Genomic DNA, 21,620 nt, shown 5'->3' on the forward strand with positions numbered 1-21,620 from the left:
CTCTTCTTCGTGAAACTTGAAATACTGTTTTCAGCATTGTGGGAACTCCTTCCTTTCTCACTTCTGGCCATTTTGGCGGCTTCTGTTGGTTGGGGCCATCCTGCATCTAAGGCAGGAAGATGGTGGCTGCAAAGATGACGAAAAAGTCACTGGAGTCGATCAACTCTAGGCTCCAACTCGTTATGAAAAGTGGAAAGTATGTGCTGGGGTACAAGCAGACCCTGAAAATGATGAGACACGGCAAAGCGAAACTGGTCATCCTGGCCAACAACTGCCCTGCTCTGAGGAAATCTGAATAGAATACTATACCATGTTGACCAAAACTGGTGTCCATCACTACAGTGGCAATAATAATGAATTGGGCACAGCATGTGGGAAATACTACAGAGTATGCACTCTGGCTATCATTGATCCAGCTTATTCTGATATCATTAGAAGCCTGTCAGAACAGACTGGTGAAAAGTAAATCACACAAAAATTTTAATAAAACTGGCCACAGCTTGTTTTAAAGAAAAAAATACTGTTCTCAGAATACAAGTTTGTGTTAGATGTTTTACTAGAGATAGGATATATATTCTTGATTTCGCCACTTTCTTTTCCCTTTTAGCTTTTTTCTCTTTACTCTTCAGCTTCTGATTTCTTCCTTATTGAGTACCTCCCTTCTCTTCAGATGTAACATTTTACCTGTTCTGCTGGTTGTATGTTTACTTTTCATTTACTTCTCCTTTGTCTACTATTTTGGTTCCCCTATTTCTGTATCTTTTGTCCTTGTCTGTTCATCTTTTGTAACAAGTGGAAACCTTAAATGAAAGGCGTATGTCTTTATGTTTCTTGAAAATGTAACTCTTAGTTTACCTGTCCACATAGAAAATCAGAAGCATGAGGTATATAAGGATTGATTCCTTTCCTTTCATGCTTTCTTGATAAGAATGGAATGTAAATATAGGTTTACAGGGGAGCCTTAGTACTCCCATACAAAAGGGCATTTTGTTGAATTTTTCCTGTCCTCCATTTCATAAAATTTTCATCACATTTGTTCTAAGGTACATTGTTAAATGTCATTTCAAAGCTATCTCTTCAAGTTATTTGGGTCTTTAGGCATTTGAGAATCTGATAAAAGCTACTGGATCCACTCCCATGAAAAGACATATGTTCCTCATGTATAAAGTCAGCTTTTATGTTTAGAAAGCAACCAGTGGCTCTCTTTGGGGTTTATAGTTTACATGAGAATTATTGGGAATTAATGCTTGGAATTTTTTAATCTTATTGAACCTTTTACTTAATTTTTCTAATTTCCTTTCAAAAGTACAGAAAATTTATAGATGGTAACATTAAATTCATTTCAATATGAAATGTTGATAAAGTGGAAAACTTCATCAATATTTTCAGAATGGAATATTCTTCCATCTGCTTTGTTGAGGTAATTAGGTTGAATCATATGAAACTGACAATATTTGCTTTCTCTGAAGTCAGAAAGTCAGTTTAATGTGGTTCAGCCTAATACTTGAATCAACTATGGCAATTTTTATTTTCCTAGACCATCAGCCGCTTCATCTAATTTGTTGATGTAATAGTATTATTCACTGACAGTTTTCCATTTAACTTTATGGGACTAGCCTAACCCCCTCCCCCCCGAATTACAGTAGACTATCACTTCAAAGCTAAATGTCAAAACCAGTGGTACAATTAATAAAATCTTGAATTGTACTGGAAAAATGTTACAAAGAGTTCTAGAACCAATTCCAATATAGGGAGTCTGTTCCCCTACCCCTGTATGCCACCAGTTTTCTAACACTAGCTGGGTATCCTGCATTTCAACTCAGTTCTGACACTATATACCTTCAGATAGTCTTGCATCTGTAGGATCTGATGTTGTCTCCCCCACTACCCACTTCAGACATTCGCAAGTTCAGACTGTCAGCTGTTTGGCTATGAACCAGAGATTCTCATGACCCTCTCTCTCTCCTTGGGTTCAATTAATTTGCTAAAGCAGGTCATAGAACTTGGGAAACATGCTTACTAGATTACAGATTTACTATAAAAGGCTGTAACTCAGGAATAGCAGGTGGAAGAGACATTTGGGGAAGGGGGGCAGAATTTCCATGCCCTCTGAACCCTATGTTATTCACAAATCTGTCATGTTCACTAACTCAGAAGCTCTCCCAAACCCATCCCTTTGGTTTTTATGGAGACTTGGTCACATAGGCATTTTTGAATCACTGGTATTTGTTGATTGGGTCAACCTCCAGACCCTCTCCCCACCTGTACCCCTCAAGTCATTGGGGAGCAACAGAAAGTTCCAGCCTTCTCATCACATGGTGGGATTCCCTGGCATCCATCCTCATCCTTAGTCATGACTGTCATCCTCCCCTACCCTCCTGACCCAGATCCATAGGGAAGTAGAGGGATCTGTCCAGTATCCATACTCCTTTCCATCCTACTCATGTTCCTGAAGTCATGTAAGCTAGCACCTACTGTATGCTTTCATCTGCCCCATTTTAGACAACTTGGGTTTCAGTTGCTCATTGTGATTCTCCATCAAAGTAGACTTGAGTTGTCAGGTGTGTTCCTTGCTCTGGGAAATGATGCTCAGCCATCCACATTGGTGTAGTATCTTCTATTCTGTTCCTGTATTATGGACCTGGGTGGCCACCTAAAGCAGGGGTGTCTGCTGTCTGTTCCACTCACCTTCCAAAGCTGGAAGAAGTTTTGTTGGGATTGTGTCCTACTTCATTGTACCCCTCAGATTCTCAGACTGATTTCCACAAGGCTGTGCTCCATATGGACATGATTTTAATAGGTCATGTTTCCATTACGCCTTCCTGCCTGACCCTGTGGCCAGACCATTGGCCACTACCCCTGAGTCAGTATTTTCTACCACTGCTGCAAAAATAGGGTGCATTTCAGCACACAGAGCTCATTTGTTTTTACCTTCTTCCATCAGGATTGTGGCCTTCCAGACACACTTGTCCACTCACCTTGGAACTACCATCTGCAAACCAAGCAGCTAGCTCTTTGTTGAGAGTTGTTCACAAGACACTGTCTACATGGCAGTTGGTTCTCAAAGCTTTTCCCGTGGCTTCAAAGTGAGTCCTAGGGGAAAAGAGTTGCCGCGTTTATGATTGTCTCTCTAGGCATCATGATCTTTTACATAAACTATTTCTATATTAATGCAACTTTTCTGGGCATTGTCATCCTTTTTTTTTCTAATTTTTGTTTTATTGGAGTTCAATTTGCCAACATATAGCATAACACTCAGTGCTCAAGTGCCCTCCCAGTGCTTCTCCATTGAGAATGATATTTGCTGTGGGCTTTTCACAGATGGCTTTTAAGATGCTAAGGAATGTTGCCTCTATCCCTACACTCTGATGAGTTTTGATCAGGAATGGATGCTGTATTTTGTCAGATGCTTTCTCTGAATCTATTGAGAGGATCATATGGGTCTTGTTATTTCTCTTGTTGATATGATCTATCATGTTGATTGCTTTACGAGTATTGAACCAGCCTTGCATCCCGGGGATAAATCCCACTTGGTCATAGTGAATAATCTTCTTAATGTACTGTTGGATCCTATTGGCTAGTATCTTGTTGAGAATTTTTGCATCTGTGTTCATCAGGGATATTGGTCTGTAATTCTCCTTTTTGGTGGGGTTTTTGTCTGGTTTCGGAATCAAGGTGATTCTGGCCTCATAAAACGAGCTTGGAAGTATTCCATCCCTTTCTATCCTTTGGAACAGCTTTAGTAGGATAGGTATTGTTTCTTCTTTAAACGTTTGATAGAATTCCCCTGGGAAGCTATCTGGCCCTGGACTTTTGTGTCTTGAGAGGTTTTTGATGACTACTTCAATTTCCTCGCTGGTTATTGTCCTTTCAGATTTTCCATTTCTTCCTGTTCCAGTTTTGGTAATTTGTGGTTTTCCAGAAATGCATCCATTTCTTCTAGATTGCCTAATTTGTTGACATAGCTGCTCATATAATACGTTTTAAAAATTGTTTGTATTTCCTTGGTATTGGTTGTGATCTCTCCTCTTTCATTCATGATTTTTGAGTCTTTTTTCTTTTTAATAAGGCTGGCTAATGGTTTATCTATCTTATTCTTTCAAAGAACCAACTCCTGGTTTTGTTGATCTGTTCCACAGTTCTTCTGGCCTCTATCTCATTGAGTTCTGCTTGAATCTTTATTAACTTTCTTCTGCTGGGTGTAGGTTTTATTTGCTGTTCTTTCTCCAGTTCCTTTAGGTGCAAGGTTAGCTTGTGTATTTTAGTTTTTTCCAGTTTTTTGAGGGATACTTGTATTGTGATGTATTTCCCTCTCAGGACTGCTTTTGCTGAATCCCAAAGATTTTGAACCCTTGTATCTTCATTCTTGTTAGTTTCCATGAATCTTTTTAATTCCTCTCTACTTTCCTGGTTGACCCTTTCATCTTTTAGCAGGATGGTCTTTAACCTCCACGTGTTTGAATTTCTTCCAAATTTCTTCTTGTGATTGAGTTCTAGTTTCAAAGCATTATGGTCTGAAAATATGCAGGGGACAATCCCAATCTTTTGGTATCAGTTAAGACCTGACTTGTGACCCAGTATGTGGTCTATTCTGGAGAAAGTACCCTGTGGCTTTGAGAAGAATGTGTGTTCAATTGCGTTGGATATAAAGTTCTGTAAATATCTGAAATCCATCTGGTCCAGTATATCATATAAAGTTCTGTTTCTTTGGAGATGTTGTGCTTAGAATACCTGTCATTTGTAGAAAGCGCTGTGTTAAAGTCTCCTGGTATTAGTGTATGCCTTAACTTTGGTTTTTAATTGATTGATATACTTGGCAGCTCCCACATTAGGGGAGTCAGTATTCATGATTGTTAGGTCCTCTTGTTGGATAGATCTTTTAAGTATGATATAGTGTCCATCTTCCTCTCTTACTACAGTCTTTGGGATAAGCTTTAATTTATCTGATATGAAGATTGCTACCCTTGCTTTCTTTTGAGGACCATTTGAATGGCAAATGGTTCTCTACCCCTTCATATTTTCAGGCTGTAGGCATCTCAAATGAGTCTCTTGTAGACAGCAAATAGATGGGTCTTGCTTTTTTATCCAGTCCAAAACCCTGCATCTTTTGATGGGATCATTAAACCCATTCATGTTCAGAGTTACTATTGAAAGATATGAATTTAGTGTCATCATAATACCTATTCATCAGTCCCTGTTTTTGTGGATTATTTCTTAGGGCTTCCTCTTTCTTTTACAGGGTCCCCCTTCATATTTCTTGCAGAGCTGGTTTGGTGGTCACATATTTTTTTGGTTTCTGCCTATCTTAGAAGCTCTTTATCTCTCCTCCTATTCTGAATGAGAGCCTTGCTGGATAGAGTATTCTTGGCTGCATGTTCTTCTCCTTTAGGCCAGCCCTTTCTGGCCTGCCAGGTCTCTGTGGAGAGGTCTGCTGTTAATCTGATAGTCTCCCCATATAAGTTAGGAATCTCTTGTCTCTTGCTACTTTAAGGGTTTTCTCTTTATCTTTGGAATTTGCAATTTTCACTATTAAATGTCGAGGTGTTGAACGGTTTTTATGGATTTCTAGGGTGGGGAATCTATCTCCTGGATCTGAATGCCTATTTCCCTCCACAAGTTAGGGAAGTTCTCAGCTATGACTTGTTCAAATACACTTTCTGGACCTCTGTCCCTTTCGGCATCCTCTGGAACCTTCCTTCTCAGACTGTCATTTATTTCCCTTAACCTTTCTTCATGGTCTTTTGTTTTTTCTTCCTTGCCATCAACTTGTCTTCTGTGTCACTCACTCTTCCACCTCATTAACTCTGGGCATTAGGATCTCCAGTTTGGATTGCGTCTCATTTAATTGATTTTTAATTTCTGCCTGATTAGATCAAAATTCTGCAGTCATGAAGTCTCTTGATTCCTTTATGCTTTTTTCCAGAGCCACCAGTAGCTTTAGAATTGTGCTTCTGAATTGGCTTTCTGACATTGACTTGTAATCCAAATTCTGTACCTCTGTGGCAGAGAGTACTGTTTCTGATTTTTTCTTTTGTGGTGAGTTGTTCTTTCTAGTCATTTTGCTCAGTGCAGAGTAACTAAAAACGAGTTGTACTGGAAAAAGGAAGGAAAAAAAGGGAACAAAAAGAAAAACCAAGGAGGGGTATCCTCTGGTTCTATATACTGTAAAACCCACGGCTTCCCCTGGAGCTTCCCAGCACTGCATGGTCAAGAAATTGCTTTTCCCCTCCTTCCAGCTTGTCTTCTAGGGGAGGAGCCTGCTGTGCTGATTCTCAGGTGTGTGCACCTGGGGGAGCTGCCCCATCCCCTGCCAGGTGCCTGGGCTCGGTGGGAGCTGTTTACCCCATGAGGCCCCTGTTCCCTGGTGGCCCCACTCCAGCCCTGGAGTCCGATCTTGCAGTAACTACCTCAAGCTCCCAGTCCACACTGGCCTGGATGCTCCCTGAGCGGGGGGTGCAGACCTGCACAGCTTGGGGGCGCCCTGTGGCAGGAACATCCTCACTGTACTGTGCCCTTCCAGCCTCTGCCTGTCTCGAGGGGAGTGCAGGATTGTGTGCTGTGTCCACCTGGTGCCCTGGGATCCAGGGCTTGTGCTGCTGGAATTGCACTCCCGAGGCTGTGCAGCTCCTTCTGCCCGGAGCCACTGCCTGAGCTGCTCCCAAGGCCCTGCCAGGCGTGCGCTCCGGCCCTTTACCGTGCTCTCCCCAGGCACACTTCCTCTGTTAGTGACCCCGGGAACCTGGAGGCTCCACTGCCCTTCCTGGGATCCTGCCCGAGTTCCCTACAAGCACCTTTCCCTCCGGGAAAAAAGTTCCTGCTTCTCTGGGACTGGGCTTTCCTGTCCTGGAGGCTTTCGCTGCTGCCCCCCTTAGCCCAACTCCTCGGGGGGGCCCTTCCCCCACTTGATTATTTGTTTTATTTTTTTTTCCCGTCTTCCTACCTTGTTAGAAGCGCAGACTCTTCTCTCTGTAGCGTTCCAGCTGTTCTCTCTTTAAATCTCAGGCCGAATTCGTAGGTTTTTAGGATGACTTGAAAGTTATCTAGGTAAGTTGGTGGGGACAGGGAACTTGGGGACCCTACTCTTCTGCCATCTTGCCCCGCCCTTATTAGTGTGTTTCTCCAACACCTTCCTAGACATTTTGGTTATTTCACATTTCAAAATAATTTTATATTCTTCAGTGAAAGGGGTAGTTTTACCTAATAATGTCTACTAGGAAGTGTAAACACATGCTAAATGGAAATAGTCTACTCTGAAGTCCCAGTAGATGTTGCTGGGCAGCACTCAGATTTTTGCCATAAACCTCAGTCTGAGCTTCATGCGAGGCTATGCCATGGAAAATTTGTCCCTGCTAGCATACCATCTTCTGTTCCACACTGTGTGTGGGCTCAGATGGTCTTACTGGTTCTCATATAGCATGTCCAGTTAATAATACTTGAAGGGCATACTCACATCCCTTCTGTTTCACAGTACTAAGTTGTGGAAACTTCCTCCAGTGGACTATCGTGTCCCTCTCCAAAATGCAATCAGGTAAAAGAAGACCACTGCATGTAGGCCTATTCAAACCTAACAGTTTCGTTACAGATTTTTATTGTAATGCCATCAACTTGTGTCCCTAACTTGATCAAGCATCAAGGCCAGCCTCAGCATATTATTTTACTTTAGCTATGGTAGATGACACCAACCAAATGTTTAATGGGCATTTTTCTTAATAGTTTGCATTTCTTTATGTGTCCAGTAAACCAACTTTCCAGGAGATGGATCCATTGGTAATTTTACCTTTACTGAGTACAGCCTAGATGCTGCTCCCTTCCAGTAGTGACCATGTGGGCCACTCAGCAACCAAAGTTTCTTCATTTCATCCCTGCTTTTCGTAAGCTACATGTTTACACAAGCCAGGGCTGTTCTAGCCAAGTGTGAGACATTTCATCTCAATTCTGACATTGTCTACCTGTAGATAGTATCACATCCCATAGAATAAGGACTCCGTCCTACAACTCTGCCCCCCTCCCCCACCACAGATGCCAGTGACAAATTCAGTTTATCACTGTGCCTCTGACTCACCTGCTACAGATCGGTTCTGAAAACCCCCTCCTCAGGAAGCCTCTCTACTCAAGTACTATGATAAAAAGATACAACTCAGGCACAGCCAGCTGGAAGAGATGTAGAGGGCAAGGTCCTAGGGAAAGGGTGCAGAGTTTCCATGTGTTCTCCTAGCCCACCACATCCCTACATCTCCACATGTTCACAACCCAGCAGCTCTGGCCTTTTGGGTGTGTATGGAGGCCTCATTGTATAGTCATGACTGATTCACCCATTGGCCAATGGTCATTTAGGCAACTTGCAGCCTTTCTCCCTGCTCCTGAGCTTGGGAGGTGGCAGGGGGTAGGGTGGGCAGAGATACCACCAACCTTTGAGCAACATGGGTTTGACCTGCACCGGTCCACTTAGAAGTGGAATCTTTGCAGTACAGTACTTGACAGTTTTTTTGATTTTCTTAACACTTTTTTCTGTAGCTTGTTAACTTACTTTAAGAATATATGTAGCATACAAAATCAGTATTAAGTGACTTATCACTAAGGCTTCTGGTCAGTAATGGGCTGTTAGTGATTAAGTTTTGGGAGAGCCAGAAGTTACATGTGGATATTCAGCTACATCAGGAGGTCATTGTCCCTAAACTCTGCATCGTTCTGGGGTCAAGTGTATGTTTTTGTTTTTTTTTTAAATTTTATTTATTTATAGAGACACACATACCCAGGCAGAGGGAGAAGCAGGCTCCATGCAGGGAGCCTGACGTGGGACTCGATCCCGGGTCTCCAGGATCACGCCCCGGGCTGCAGGCGGCACTAAACCGCTGAGCCACCGAGGTTGCCCCAAATGTGTGTATTTTTTATTGTAAATCCTAACATCACAAACATAATAGTCTGGCCAAGATTCGTTTATCCCAAAAACAGCCCTGGGTCGTACACGCTGATGGGTCAAGCAATAGCTAATCAATTTAATATGTTCGTGTTTGAACTGTGTAAAGAAGAAAAAAGGATTTCAGTAGAATTGAAATGTATTTGCTATAGAAAAAATAGCTACTGTACTATTAACTTTTAGCTAACTGGGATATGCTAACTGGAAAATCAACACGAAAGTCAGACTTACTGATGAAACGTTAGAACCTCAGACGTCTAATAGACTAGATGATACACAAGTAAAAATGTAAATTGCAATTTCAGATGATGGGAAGGCTCAGAAGGGCACACTCATGAAGGAGGGACCATGGAAAAGGATGGGAAGAGTTGGGGTGGAGGTGCGCTCTCTCAGCACTCCTTTTACTATTAACCTGAAGCAGCACAGACAGGACTGGAATCTAAACTCTTGGATGCTGAGCTGTTAGACGGCATCATTAAGTTAAGACTGAAAAGACATCTGAACCACCAAATGAGCTTACCACAGAGGAGGTGTTGGCAGTATTGTTCTGATTCTTCTGTTGCCCAGGTAGCTGTGTTTCTTGGTTTGTCATCATCTGTATTAGAAGTAGCATAGAGAGAGACTTTGGAATGTCACTTAGAGCTAGGCCCATTCATTTTTTAAAGTGCATTATAAGTCATACCCAATTTCATTTTTCCACAGGCTCAAAATCTGACGCCCCAGGACTACAGTCTGAGGTGGTCAGGCCTTTTGGTGACAGTGGGTGAAGTCCTGGAAAAGAGCTTACTGAACGTGACCCGGACTGACTGGCACATGACATTCACCGGCATGTCTCGCCGGCAGATGATCTACAGCGCAGCCAAAGCCATTGCTGGCATGTACAAGCAGCGCCTGCCCCCCCGGGCCGTGTGATGGAAGACTGCCCCAGGACACTGAGACGACTTCACTTGGAACTTGGCGGTAAAGATATTATCGTATCATCCCCGGGTAGAGAGCTCCAATGAATGCAGCAGTCTGGATAATTTGCCTGTAGGCTGCCCTTGTTCTCTGCTAGAAAGGCATGGTGTCATTCCAGTAGATGAAAACAAACAGATCCTTGCTGTGATCGTGTCATTTCACGTACCGCAGTTCTCAAAAAAATATGTCAATATTTTTATAGGACAATTTGATATACCAAATTTGTAAGGTGCAAATTCAAGTGCTATGACATTTAACTCAATGATATGTACTTGATTATTTTGTTGTTTAGGAAGATACAATTCATTAAAGCATGTGTCGTTGTTATCTCATGATTTCTCTCTGTTATTCTAACACTTTCTGTGCATGCAGGTGATCAGTGATCTCAGGTGTGACGCTGAGCCGTGTGCTCAACAGCTGATCCTCAGACACCAACTGGCAGGGAGACTGTGGACATTTCTATGCATATTTTTCATTCACATGGGCCAAAATAACGGGAGTGATTTCTTTTTTCTTTCTTTTTCTTTCTTTCTTTTTTTTTTTTTTTGTTACCATGGATGGACACACATCTTAAGATTTTTTTCAAAGTAAGACTTGGCATTTCACAGATTTATACTCTGAAACACTGCAGTAGTAGGTTTTATTTTCCATTGCTGTGTGACAATTAAGTGGCACATGATTTGAGTGTATTTTAAATCAGAAGCATTTGGGTTATTTTTATATACTACTATTCGATATTTCCGAGTAAACTCTGACAATGTCCATTATTCCTATTTCCACTCATTTTCTCAACTGTCAGACATTTTTCAGAGGAATTACTTTGTTATTTATGGGATTCTATGCCTCCTGTTTTAATTAAGGTTACTTAATATTTAGATTGCCTTAAACACTGCTTTTCTAACTTGGTGCCATTCTGCCTTTACTCTTGATGGAAGTTTTCAGTGAAACTATTTAATATTCAGCCTGTTTTATCTAGTCCATCATGTTTGTATTTAGTGAAAGCTTCTCCCTCCCCCCTCCAACCCCAAATAATATATTTTAGCATTTTTGGATTTATATAAATCAAAATTTAAGTAGTTTGTCTTTTACTCTGGACTCTATGTATGCAAGTTCATATAACTTTTTGAACAGTTTCTTACATAAATGTAATTTAATTTTTATTTACTTGTCTATACAATTCTTTATATGTAAATTAATCAGCACAATCTTATAAAGGGTGTTGAAGCTATTATCCTGCACTGTCATTACATGTAACATTTGCTTCGTATTAATTTGAGTACTTACTTGATTTTTGCTTTTTTACCTGAGGATGAGAAGCATTAATTTCACAACTCTGTGTTCATTTCCAAGCACTGTATGGTTGCTGGGTGAAATTCAGATTTGTCTGTCATTAAAAGGAAGGAGAGAAAAGGCATGTAACCAGTTGCTGTGGTGTAATAGGGCTAGAGTGCTTTTCTCCCCGCTTTTATTGCTATTTGTGCAACACTTTATCTGATTAATAAAAGAAAAGTGTTTCTGTACCACTTGCTTTTATTCTTTATTTTTAAAAAGCTCCTCTTTCCTAACCATATTTTATCATGGCATTGGCCTGCTAACAAATCACAATTAGGGATGAAGGATGCCCGTACTTGGAGTATTTCTGACATTCTCCCTCCTGTTATACAGAATTTTAAAGATCCTTAAAAAGTACCTTTTTATTTTACCAAGTCTTAAACAGTTGATGTTTCTGATGGCTATTTTCATAGACTCACAAACATGGACATCCACTTTGATGACAGTTTTCCCTTTGTCCTCAAATTCTTCTATGGCTTGTGTGAAGCCAGGTAAATTTCCAGTCCTGTTCACCTGACGAGCCTTCTGCTCCCTGGAACAGTGTGAGCAGGCGAGGAAGGTGAGGGAAGGGCGCGTGGAAAAGATGAACCTACACTCTGCTTTGGCCTCAGGCTCTTTCTGGCCCTCTGTTACCTTTGAAAGTTGTCTAAGCATGACTGACTCCATGAGCTCCATGTTCCCCACCTTGTGTTTATCTTTTCATTTTTAGATTTGTCATACAAGGGGTAAGAGAAAGAACTCCAGACCCTGTATGTGCCTGGGCGGTGTGAGCCAGGCAGCGTCCTAATGAGCGGGCATACTACATGCAAGCCGTCAGCCCGAGGCCCGGTCCCCTTCCCCGGGCACCCAGCCATCCCCCTCCCTGCCCGCTTCCACCCACACCAACAGTTCTGAGGGCAAGTCCCACTACGAGTCCCTCAAGCTTCTCAGGAAAACCAGTCCCTGACACGGTTCTTATCACTGTTCTTGGGGTCCTGTCTGTGATTCTTTGCTCTTTGCTTGGGGAATTACTTAGTGAATGTTCTCAGCTTGTATGTACACTTCGGTGTTTTAATTAAGTGGTGCAAAAGACAACAGGAAAAAGGCAGCACGAGTAATGTAGCATCAACCTCAGTTGACAGAAGGAACTCAGATGACTCTGTTCAGGACCCTTCAGTGAATAAGCCTGTCAGGTCCCCCGGAACCAGAGTGGTGCCACAGTTGGAAAGACTTAAGCAGTTCTAGTTTTCTCCTCCTTGTCTCTCAATGACTTGCCCATTCTCTGGTTTGTCTTAAGGAATAATGAGGTAGAAAATTGAGATGACTGAATAGAAACCAAATAGAACTGTACTAGTAAATTTAAGGGAAAAAGGATATGCGTGTATTCAAAATTATGCAAATTAGCGATATACTCAGTGTCAACTAAATTACTTTGTTGTTGAATATGCTTTGTTCTTGACTACAAAAAATCCTAAACAGGTATTTGTGTTCTCTGAAGCCAAACTGAAAGTATTTTGTGGTCCGAAAGATGTCAGGTTATGCATATATCATTAAGAAATTTGGATTTTTACTCCCAGAATATGAAGTTCATTCTTAAGATACTACGCAGGATGACGTATTGCATAAAAACTATTTTGTAAATATGTAAATATGTTATAATAAAGAATACCTCAATTTATTTCCCAAAGTTGTATAGTGATTTTTTAAATGCTCAGTCATAATTTCTATTAGAAGGACCGACATTACTTTGTCTCAGTGGGCTACTGGCTACCACCACTTCTTACAGAATAGCAATTTAAAAGACATCTTTCAAGTGCAACGGTAACACTCAAATATACCAGAATGACTAACTTTAACTTCAGATAACTCAATATTTAGGGCAGAGGATACTCTTGAGATGGAGGTGATGGGCAAGAAGTTATGGCCTGTGTTCCTTTGATGTCTTGACTGGAGAGTTTGATCTACCCTTAACCTCCATAAGGATCTTCTTTACAAAAAATAAATTTATTATATTTGCTCTTCTGAGCCTGTGATCGCAGGGCAGAGATTTTTGTTTTGGTTTAATAGGCAAGGGGGTACTTTGCAATGAGATATTCATTTGGGTGTTTGTTTGTTTGCCAAAGAAAAACAGTGTTGTTTTCAGTACACTAGAAAAACACCAATCCAGAACCCAGTAAAGGCCCTGTTAAATTTATACTTTGTTTTAGAATTAACTAGAGGAGAAAAAAATTGGGCAAGAGAAACAAAATTAGTAAGCCCAATATCAAGATCCAAAAATTTCCTTTATGTGTATATTCTTAAAATTATCCTTAACATGAATACATACTAAGAATTTAAAGCAGGAATTAAAAAAAGGGAACTAACAAATGATAAATGCATATCACTGAATAGGTACTGGAGTAGAACTTCAGCTACTTCCTCAGTATCACCCCAGCGAGAATGTGACAAAGGGCTTAAGTGGAGGGTGTCACTTCCCAAACCACTCTCTTATGAAACATCCTACGTATTTGCTTCAGGAACTTCTGGGTACAGAGCTAATCCTGTAAGTATTTGTTAATTCAACTAAATTCAAACAATAGCTTGAGACTTTGCCCAGGTATACTTTCAATTTTACAACATCATGTTTAAGAACACTCCTATTACTCTGTATTTTTCATTTTAGTCTTTGGTACTGCTTTGGGCTTTGCTGCTGGTGTAAGAATATATTTTTGGTAATTAAATATCCTGCTCCCAAATTTAAGAAACCAGAAACTAGGTTTACATTGGATTACCATTTTTAGGATTAGAGCCAGAAATGTTCTCACTGTCTAACTAATCTTCAAGCAAGGTCCTGACCACATCCTTGTAAAATATATTTTAATATTCTGAGGCCTCTGCTCCCAGGGCCACACTTGGAGAACCACTGCGTGGTACCATTCCTGACTCATTCTTCATGTCCTAAGATATTTTAGTGAGGTCACCTGGATAGCAGCGTAGATCTTTCCTGACTTCAGTGTCCCTCACAAGAAGAACCATCAATAACTATTCCAGGACACCACTGAGAGAATCTCAGAACAAGGTGGTGAGGCAGAAGTAGCCCTGTACCACAGAGACCAAGGCCCACCGCCTGAGAAGGGGTAGGGGGGCAGCTCTGAGCTTGATGATCCTGCCCCTCCCCCACGGCCAGCGTAGCACTGCACCCAGTGGACCTCACCCCCACCACCCTCTGAACCTCTGGTTCCTCTGTAGGGAAAAGATCCCAGGGTGGACATCCAGCTCCCCCAGCATTATGAGTTGCTTCTTGGAAGCCCCCAGTCTGGTGTCCACTCCCAGAAATTGGGGGCAAACCTGCAGGATTTGACCACAATGAATCTGATTATGATGGCAGGTGGGGACGGGCTTCCGACAGCCAGCACGGTCATCTTGGCCAACTGACTTTTTACCTGCAGCACCCAAGCAGTGGTCCTGATCAGTTTTGTTCATCTGTAGAACCAAGGGTATGGCACAGTCTGACCAGGGAACTCAGCACGGTGCAGGTCAGCCTGCTTTGGGTCCTCCTATCAACAGCATCATCAGCCCTGGATCCTGGTCTGCCCCCCACACAGGCAGGGGAACTGAACCGGAGCCCAGCCCTCTGCTGCGTGTAACTCCTAACCCCATCTGACCAGAAAGGCTGGCAGGAACCCCTGGGAGCCACGTAGCCCGGCAGTGCGTGCAAAGCAAGTATAGCAGGCAGAGCTGATCATCCACAAAATGAAGCTAGTACCAGGTGTGGAGGGTTCCCCCGCTTTACCCAGTCAGAGGAGTTCGTTCATACCCTACTCACCATTAAGTCAAACTCCCAACACCACCAAACCAGAAAGCCGGGCTCAAACACCTGGAAAGCTAAGCCCATCTATTCTTGAGCAGCGAACCTGGAAGGCAGAGCCGATAGTCTGCAGAGCAAGGCTGGTAACTCTGTTTAGCTAGGAAACCTGAGAAATGGGTTGGCTTGGGACGAGAGAAGGCTTTACCAGGCCTTGGAGCTGGTTCTCCCAGTGAGCCAGGACAGGGTAACTAATTCATAGCTGTGGTGGCCGAGAGAATCTGAGCCATTCACGTTCAATATTGGCACAAGTATAGCCATTGTAGCTTTGGTAGCCACCTCAGGCCACTGTGACCAGGCCACTGTGCCAGGTACCAAACTCTACCTTACCCTGGCTACAGAAAAAAACACAAAGCACGCCCTTATCGGAATAAGGAAGCAAGAGCTTGTGAGACCTCTTTACTGGAGATTCTCACACCCCCACCCTTACTGAAAAACCCCACCTTACCCCTAGTCCAGCCCATAAAAACCTAGCTGTAACCCACCTCGGGGTCCAAGTCCCTGCTCCGCTGTGTTGGGTATACTTGGACCCAAGCTTGAGCTTGCTAATAAACCCTCGTGTGCTTGCATTGGCGTCGGCTCCTTGGTGGTTTCTCGGATTCGCAATCTTGGGCACAATAGCCTCGCTCGTTGAATAAAGCCTCAGCCTGCCTTCCCAGAGGAGTTAGCTGCAGCACATGGGAAGCTGGGTAGCCCATGACTTTAACTATTTATAGAGCAAAGCCAGTGGCCTCGTTTGCCAGGAAATTCAGTGTACACTCTTGCCTGATTCAGGTTTCCAATCAATGAGCAATGCAAGTCCTAGGCCCCGACCTGCTGCCCTGCCAGGACATGGAAGCTATTCACCATCCCACCAGCTCCTAAGTGTAGTACCTAGTCCCAACCATCTAGTATGCCCAAGCAGAGAACTCAGGCAACTTGCACAGCCCATCCTACCACTTCGCTTGGGCAAGGAATCAAGCCAGCAGTTTAATCCAACTGTTCTCAGAAACCCACTCCCCACCCTCACCTCAAAGCTTGGGCAGTGGCCTCAACCCAAATTAGACCCTGATAGCAAGCCCCATGACCCCAAGGATGTTCCTAGCAGACATTTCCAGAAACCCATATTGAGCTTACTGGTGAAGAACTACCTAGGCCTAATCAAACCTGTGATGTATGGAAAAGGAACCACTTGCCTGAATGTGCAAATACCAACAAAGGAACTCAAGATCATTAAAAATAAGATAACAGGAAGCACCAAAGGAAACCTGGGGCTCTAATAACTGATCCTAAAGAAATGGAGATCTATCAATTATCAGATAAAAATTCTGAATTATCCTTTTTTCTGGGCCCTACTCTTGTTTCCAGAATAATCATTTAAAAAATGTTTAGTGAACTATAAGAACACACAGACAACTTAAATTTGAAAAATAACATATATACAAAATGAGAAGTTCCACTAAAATAGAGAAACCATCAACAACAACAAAAACCCAAACAGAATTTCCAGAGCTCAAAAGTATGATGACTGAATTAAAAAAAAAAAAAAAGGCGCTTCAAAAGTAGATTTGACCATGAGGAAGAAGTAATCTGTGACTGAAAGAACATCTGAAATTCTACAGAGGGGAGAAAAAAAATATATAAATGAATGAACAAAGCCTACTACTAATGGGACATCAAAAGAAATAATACCCACCATCAAGGGAATTCTAGAAGACAAAGAGTAAGTGACAAAGTATGTTTGAATAAAAAATGGTGAAAACTTCCCGAAACCTGGGGAGAGAAAAAGAAATACAGATACTTAAGACCTAAAGGACCAGAAGTAGGTTAAGCCCAAACAAGACTGCACAGAGACATATTATCATTAAATTTTGAAAAGTCAAAGATAAAGAAGTAATTTTGAAGCTAGCATAAGAGGAAAGTAACTAACATACAAGGGAGCTCCCAAAAAACTATCCATCTCTCAACAGAAATATTCCAGGCAGGAGAGAATGGGATGATATATTCAAAATATTAAAAGAAAAACTCAACCAAGAATCCTATACCTGGGAAAGCTGTTCTTCAAAAGAGAGAGGTGAAGACTGTCCTGAGTCAACAATAGCAGAGGGCTCATCACCACTACACCTGCCTTATAAGAAATGCTAATGGGAGTTCTTTGAGTGGAGACAAAAAGAAGCCAATTAACATCATAAAAATCTAAGTAGGTAGGATAAAACTCACTGGCAATGGTAAATATATAGTCAAAGTTAGGGAATAGGGAACAGTGGTACATAATGCACTTACACCTCTAGTTTAAAAGTTTTAAAACACAGTAAAAATAGCCATATCTGCACTATTCTGTTGCTACATACAAAATATTAAAAAATATTAAAAATATAATATCAATAACTTAAAATGGGGGTGGAAAAAGTATAAAGTTCAAGAAAACTAAGTTTTCAGCTCAAAATAAGGTATTATAATTTTCAGATATTTTATGTAAGTTTCATGGTAACTTCAAAAGAAAAATCTATAGTAACTGCACAAAACAACATTACAAATATTTCAAACCATACGGACACCAAAAGAAAACACAAAACGAGAGGATATGAAACAATGAACACCCAGAAAATAATTGACAAAATCATCATAATAAGTCCTTGCCTATCAATAATTACTTTAAATGCAAATGGTTTAAATTCTCTAAAACAAAGAATGGCTCTATAGGGGGAAAAATTAACAAACAAGGTCCAATGGGATGTTGTCTACAAGTAACACTCGCTAGCCTTAAAGAGACATAGACTGAGAGAAAAGGGATAAGGAAAGGCATTTCAAGCAATGGCAACCAAAAACAAAACAAAGAAGCAGAGAAGCTGTACTTCTATCAGAGAAAATAAACTTTAAAGAAAGACTGTAGGAGGCGGAGGCAAGATAGCAGAGGAGCACGAGTCCTCAACTCACAGGCTCCCACCAACTTGCCTAGATAACTGTCAAGGCCTCCGGAAGGCCTGGGAATCCGCCCTGGGGTTTAAAGAGAGAACAGCCGGGACTCTACGGAGAGAAGGGCTTTGGCTTCCAACAGGGTAGGAAGGTGGAAGGAAGGAAAGGAAGGGAAGGAGGAAAGAGGAGAGAGGGAGAGGGAGAGGGAGAGCCTCCAGGCTCCCGGGGTCCCCAGGAGGGGAGGGGCGCCCGGGCAGAGCTCCCCGCACCCCGCGGGCCGACCTCGGGGAGGGGCTGGAGCCCCGGGGCATCTGGGGGAGCGGGGGAGGGGGGCAGGCGGCGGCTGCGGGGGAGGCGGGGAGGGCCCAGGGCAGCGCGGCCTCTCCTGCCGCCGGGCGCCCCGAGCTGCGCCGAGCAGCGCCCCTGCCGCCCCGGGAGCACCTGGGCCAGGGCGGGGGCGGGGGGGGGGGGAGCCTGCGGTGCTGCCCGCGGAGCTGACTCCAGGGCTGGAGAAACGGCTGCCGCCCTCCTGCTGCTTCCTCCTCGTTCCCCTGAGCCCGGGAGGGGGTGCCCGGGGGACAGAGGCCTCGCGGGGGAGCAGCGCAGGCGGAGCCCGGCACCTGGCGGGGGGGGGGGAACGGGGCGTCTCCCCCAGGTGCACGCACCTGAGAGTCAGCGCGGCAGGCCCCGCCCCCGGAACCAGCTGGAAGGACAGGGAGGAGCAAGTTGGGGACCACGCGGCGCTGGGAAGCTCCAGGACCAAGGGAAAATCGAGGGAACATAGTATATAGAAATACAGGGTCCCCACATTTTATAAAATGTGTCTCCTTTTTCCATTACACTCATTTCTGTATCAGACTAAACATTTCCAATATTTTTTTTTCTTTTCCCACCTTAACTACAATATTTACCAGCTCTTCATTTTTAAGTTTCTTGCCTTTTGGCTTTCATATTTCTACAATTACATCTCTTAGATATATTTTTCACTTCTGGATTCCCTTCAACATAATTTAATTTTGGTAGATATAGGAGATTTGGGTTTTTGTTTTGGTTTGGTGTCTCTGTCTTGTTTTGTTCTATAATGGTGGGAGTTAATAGCCTCTAAAACATGACCAGCATGACCAGTGGAATACTACGCTGGTTCATTCTGCGAGATTATATTCTCTCTTCATTCCCATTCTGCACCCCCCCTTATCCTGTATATGTTTTGGTGGTCAGTGTTGGGGCTTTCTACAACTATTGCTGGTTTACATAAATTTGAGACTGAGCATCTTCTAACATACAGAACTTAATATACTCAGAACTAAGAGGATCACTAAGACTCTCAGGTAGACTACCTTCTCTCTTCACTATCACTTCTTCATCACCACCTTCCCCCAGCCCCCTCCTTTTTTTCTTTTTTTCTCTTTTTCCTCTTTTATTCTTTTTCTTTTTTCTTCTTTGGGGTTTTTGGCCTTTTATTTTTTACTACTTTGTTTTAAAATTTGTTTTTCACTTTAGTGGTCCTTTTACTTTCTTCTGATCTTTTTCATTTTCTGGTCTTTGACCTCACCACAGTCATCTAGGGTGGAATTTACTTAGGTCATGGTTGATTTTTTTTTTTTTAAGATTTTATTTATTTATTCATGAGAGACACACAGGCAGAGACACAGGCAGAAGGAGAAGCAGGCTCCATGCAGGGAGCCTGAAATGGGACTCAATCCTGGGTCTCCAGGATCATGCCCTGGGCTGAAGGTGGCGCTAAACCACTGAGCCACACGGTCTGCCCCTACCTAAATTCTTAAACAGTAATTCTTATCTTTCAATAGGCACTCTGAATGTGAATGGGCTAAATGATGCGTCCCATCAAAAGACGCAGGGTTTCAGACTGGACAAAAAAGCAAGACCCATCTATTTGTTGTCTATAAGAGACTCATTTTAGACGTAAGGACACCTCCAGCCTGAAAATGAAAGGGTGGAGAACCATTTGCCATTCAAATGGTCCTCAAAAGAAAGCTGAGGGAGCAATTTTCATATCGGATATATTACAGTTTATCTCAAAGACTGTAGTAAGAGATGAAGAGAGACACTATATCATACTTAAAGTGTTTATCCAACAAGATAACCTAACAATCATGAATATTGATGCCCCTAATGTGGGAGCTGCCAAGTATATCAATTAATAACCAAAGTAAAGACATACTTAGATAATAAAACACTAATAGCAAGAGACGTCTGCACGACACTTTCTGCAAATGACAGATCTTCTAAGCACTACATCACCAAAGAAACAAGGGCCTTAAATGATACAGTGGACCATCTGGATTTCACAGATATAGACAGAATTTTCCATTCGAACCCAACTTAATACACATTCTTCTCAAGTGCATATGGGACTTTCTTCAGAATAGACCACATACAGGGTCACAATTCAGGTCTCAACTGACACCAAAAGATTGGTATTGTCCCCTGCATATTTTTGGACCATAATGCTTTGAAACTAGAACTCAATCACAAGAAGAAATTTGGAAGAAACTCAAACACATGGAGGTTAAAGAGCATCCTACTAAAAGATGAATGGGTCAACCAGGAAATTAGAGAAGAATTAAAAAGATTCATGGAAACTAATGAAAATGAAGATACAGCTGTTCAAAATGTTTGGGATTCAGCAAAAGAAGTCCTAAGAGGGAAATACATCGTAATACAAGTATCCCTCAAAAAACTGGAAAAAACTCAAATACACAAGCTAAAGGAACCTAAAGGAACTGGAGAAAGAACAGCAAGTAAAACCTACACCAAGCAGAAGAAGAGAGTTAATAAAGATTCGAGGAGAACACAATGAAATAGAGACCAGAAGAACTGTGGAACAGATCAACAAAACCAGGAGTTGGTTCTTTGAAAGAATAAGATAGATAAACCATTAGCCAGCCTTATTAAAAAGAAAAAGGACACAAATTAATAAAATCATGAATGAAAGAGGAGAGATCACAACCAATACCAAGGAAATACAATTTTTAAAACGTATTATATGAGCAGCTACGTCAACAAATTAGGCAATCTAGAAGAAATGGATGCATTTCTGGAAAACCACAAATTACCAAAACTGGAACAGGAAGAAATGGAAAACCTGAAAGGACAATAACCAGCGAGGAAATTGAAGTAGTCATCAAAAACCTCTCAAGACACAAAAGTCCAGGGCCAGATAGCTTCCCAGGGGAATTCTATCAAACGTTTAAAGAAGAAACAATACCTATCCTACTAAAGCTGTTCCAAAGGATAGAAAGGGATGGAATACTTCCAAGCTCGTTTTATGAGGCCAGAATCACCTTGATTCCGAAACCAGGACAAAAACCCCACCAAAAAGCAGAATTATAGACCAATATCCCTGACGAACACAGATGCAAAAATTCTCAACAAGATACTAGCCAATAGGATCCAACAGTACATTAAGAAGATTATTCACCATGACCAAGTGGGATTTATCCCCGGGATGCAAGGCTGGTTCAATACTTGTAAAGCAATCAACATGATAGATCATATCAACAAGAGAAATAACAAGACCCATATGATCCTCTCAATAGATTCAGAGAAAGCATTTGACAAAATACAGCATCCATTCCTGATCAAAACTCGTCAGAGTGTAGGGATAGAGGGAACATTCCTTAGCATCTTAAAAGCCATCTGTGAAAAGCCCACAGCAAATATCATTCTCAGTGG

At 42.1% G+C, this 21,620-nt stretch overlaps 1 protein-coding gene and 1 pseudogene across 4 annotated transcripts in view; both read left to right on the top strand.

Moving 5' to 3' along the window:
* The window catches only part of PRRC1 (proline rich coiled-coil 1), a 40,576-nt gene extending 29,182 nt beyond the window's left edge, over positions 1–11,394 (top strand). For 3 of the 4 annotated variants that reach the window (XM_049116029.1, XM_025432529.3, XM_035696989.2), the window contains exon 9: positions 9,620–11,394. In XM_049116029.1, the coding sequence (XP_048971986.1) occupies positions 9,620–9,829 (210 nt within the window). In that variant the 3' untranslated portion in view covers positions 9,830–11,394. The remainder of the gene's footprint in view (positions 1–9,619) is intronic. The other variant, XM_035696990.2, reaches the window with a different exon arrangement.
* Positions 2–9,613, top strand: LOC112649958 (60S ribosomal protein L30-like; annotated as a pseudogene).
* Positions 11,395–21,620: the final 10,226 nt, after the last annotated feature.

The sequence above is a fragment of the Canis lupus genome, chromosome 11, assembly GCF_003254725.2.
Source record: "Canis lupus dingo isolate Sandy chromosome 11, ASM325472v2, whole genome shotgun sequence".
Taxonomy (NCBI): Eukaryota; Metazoa; Chordata; class Mammalia; order Carnivora; family Canidae; genus Canis; species Canis lupus.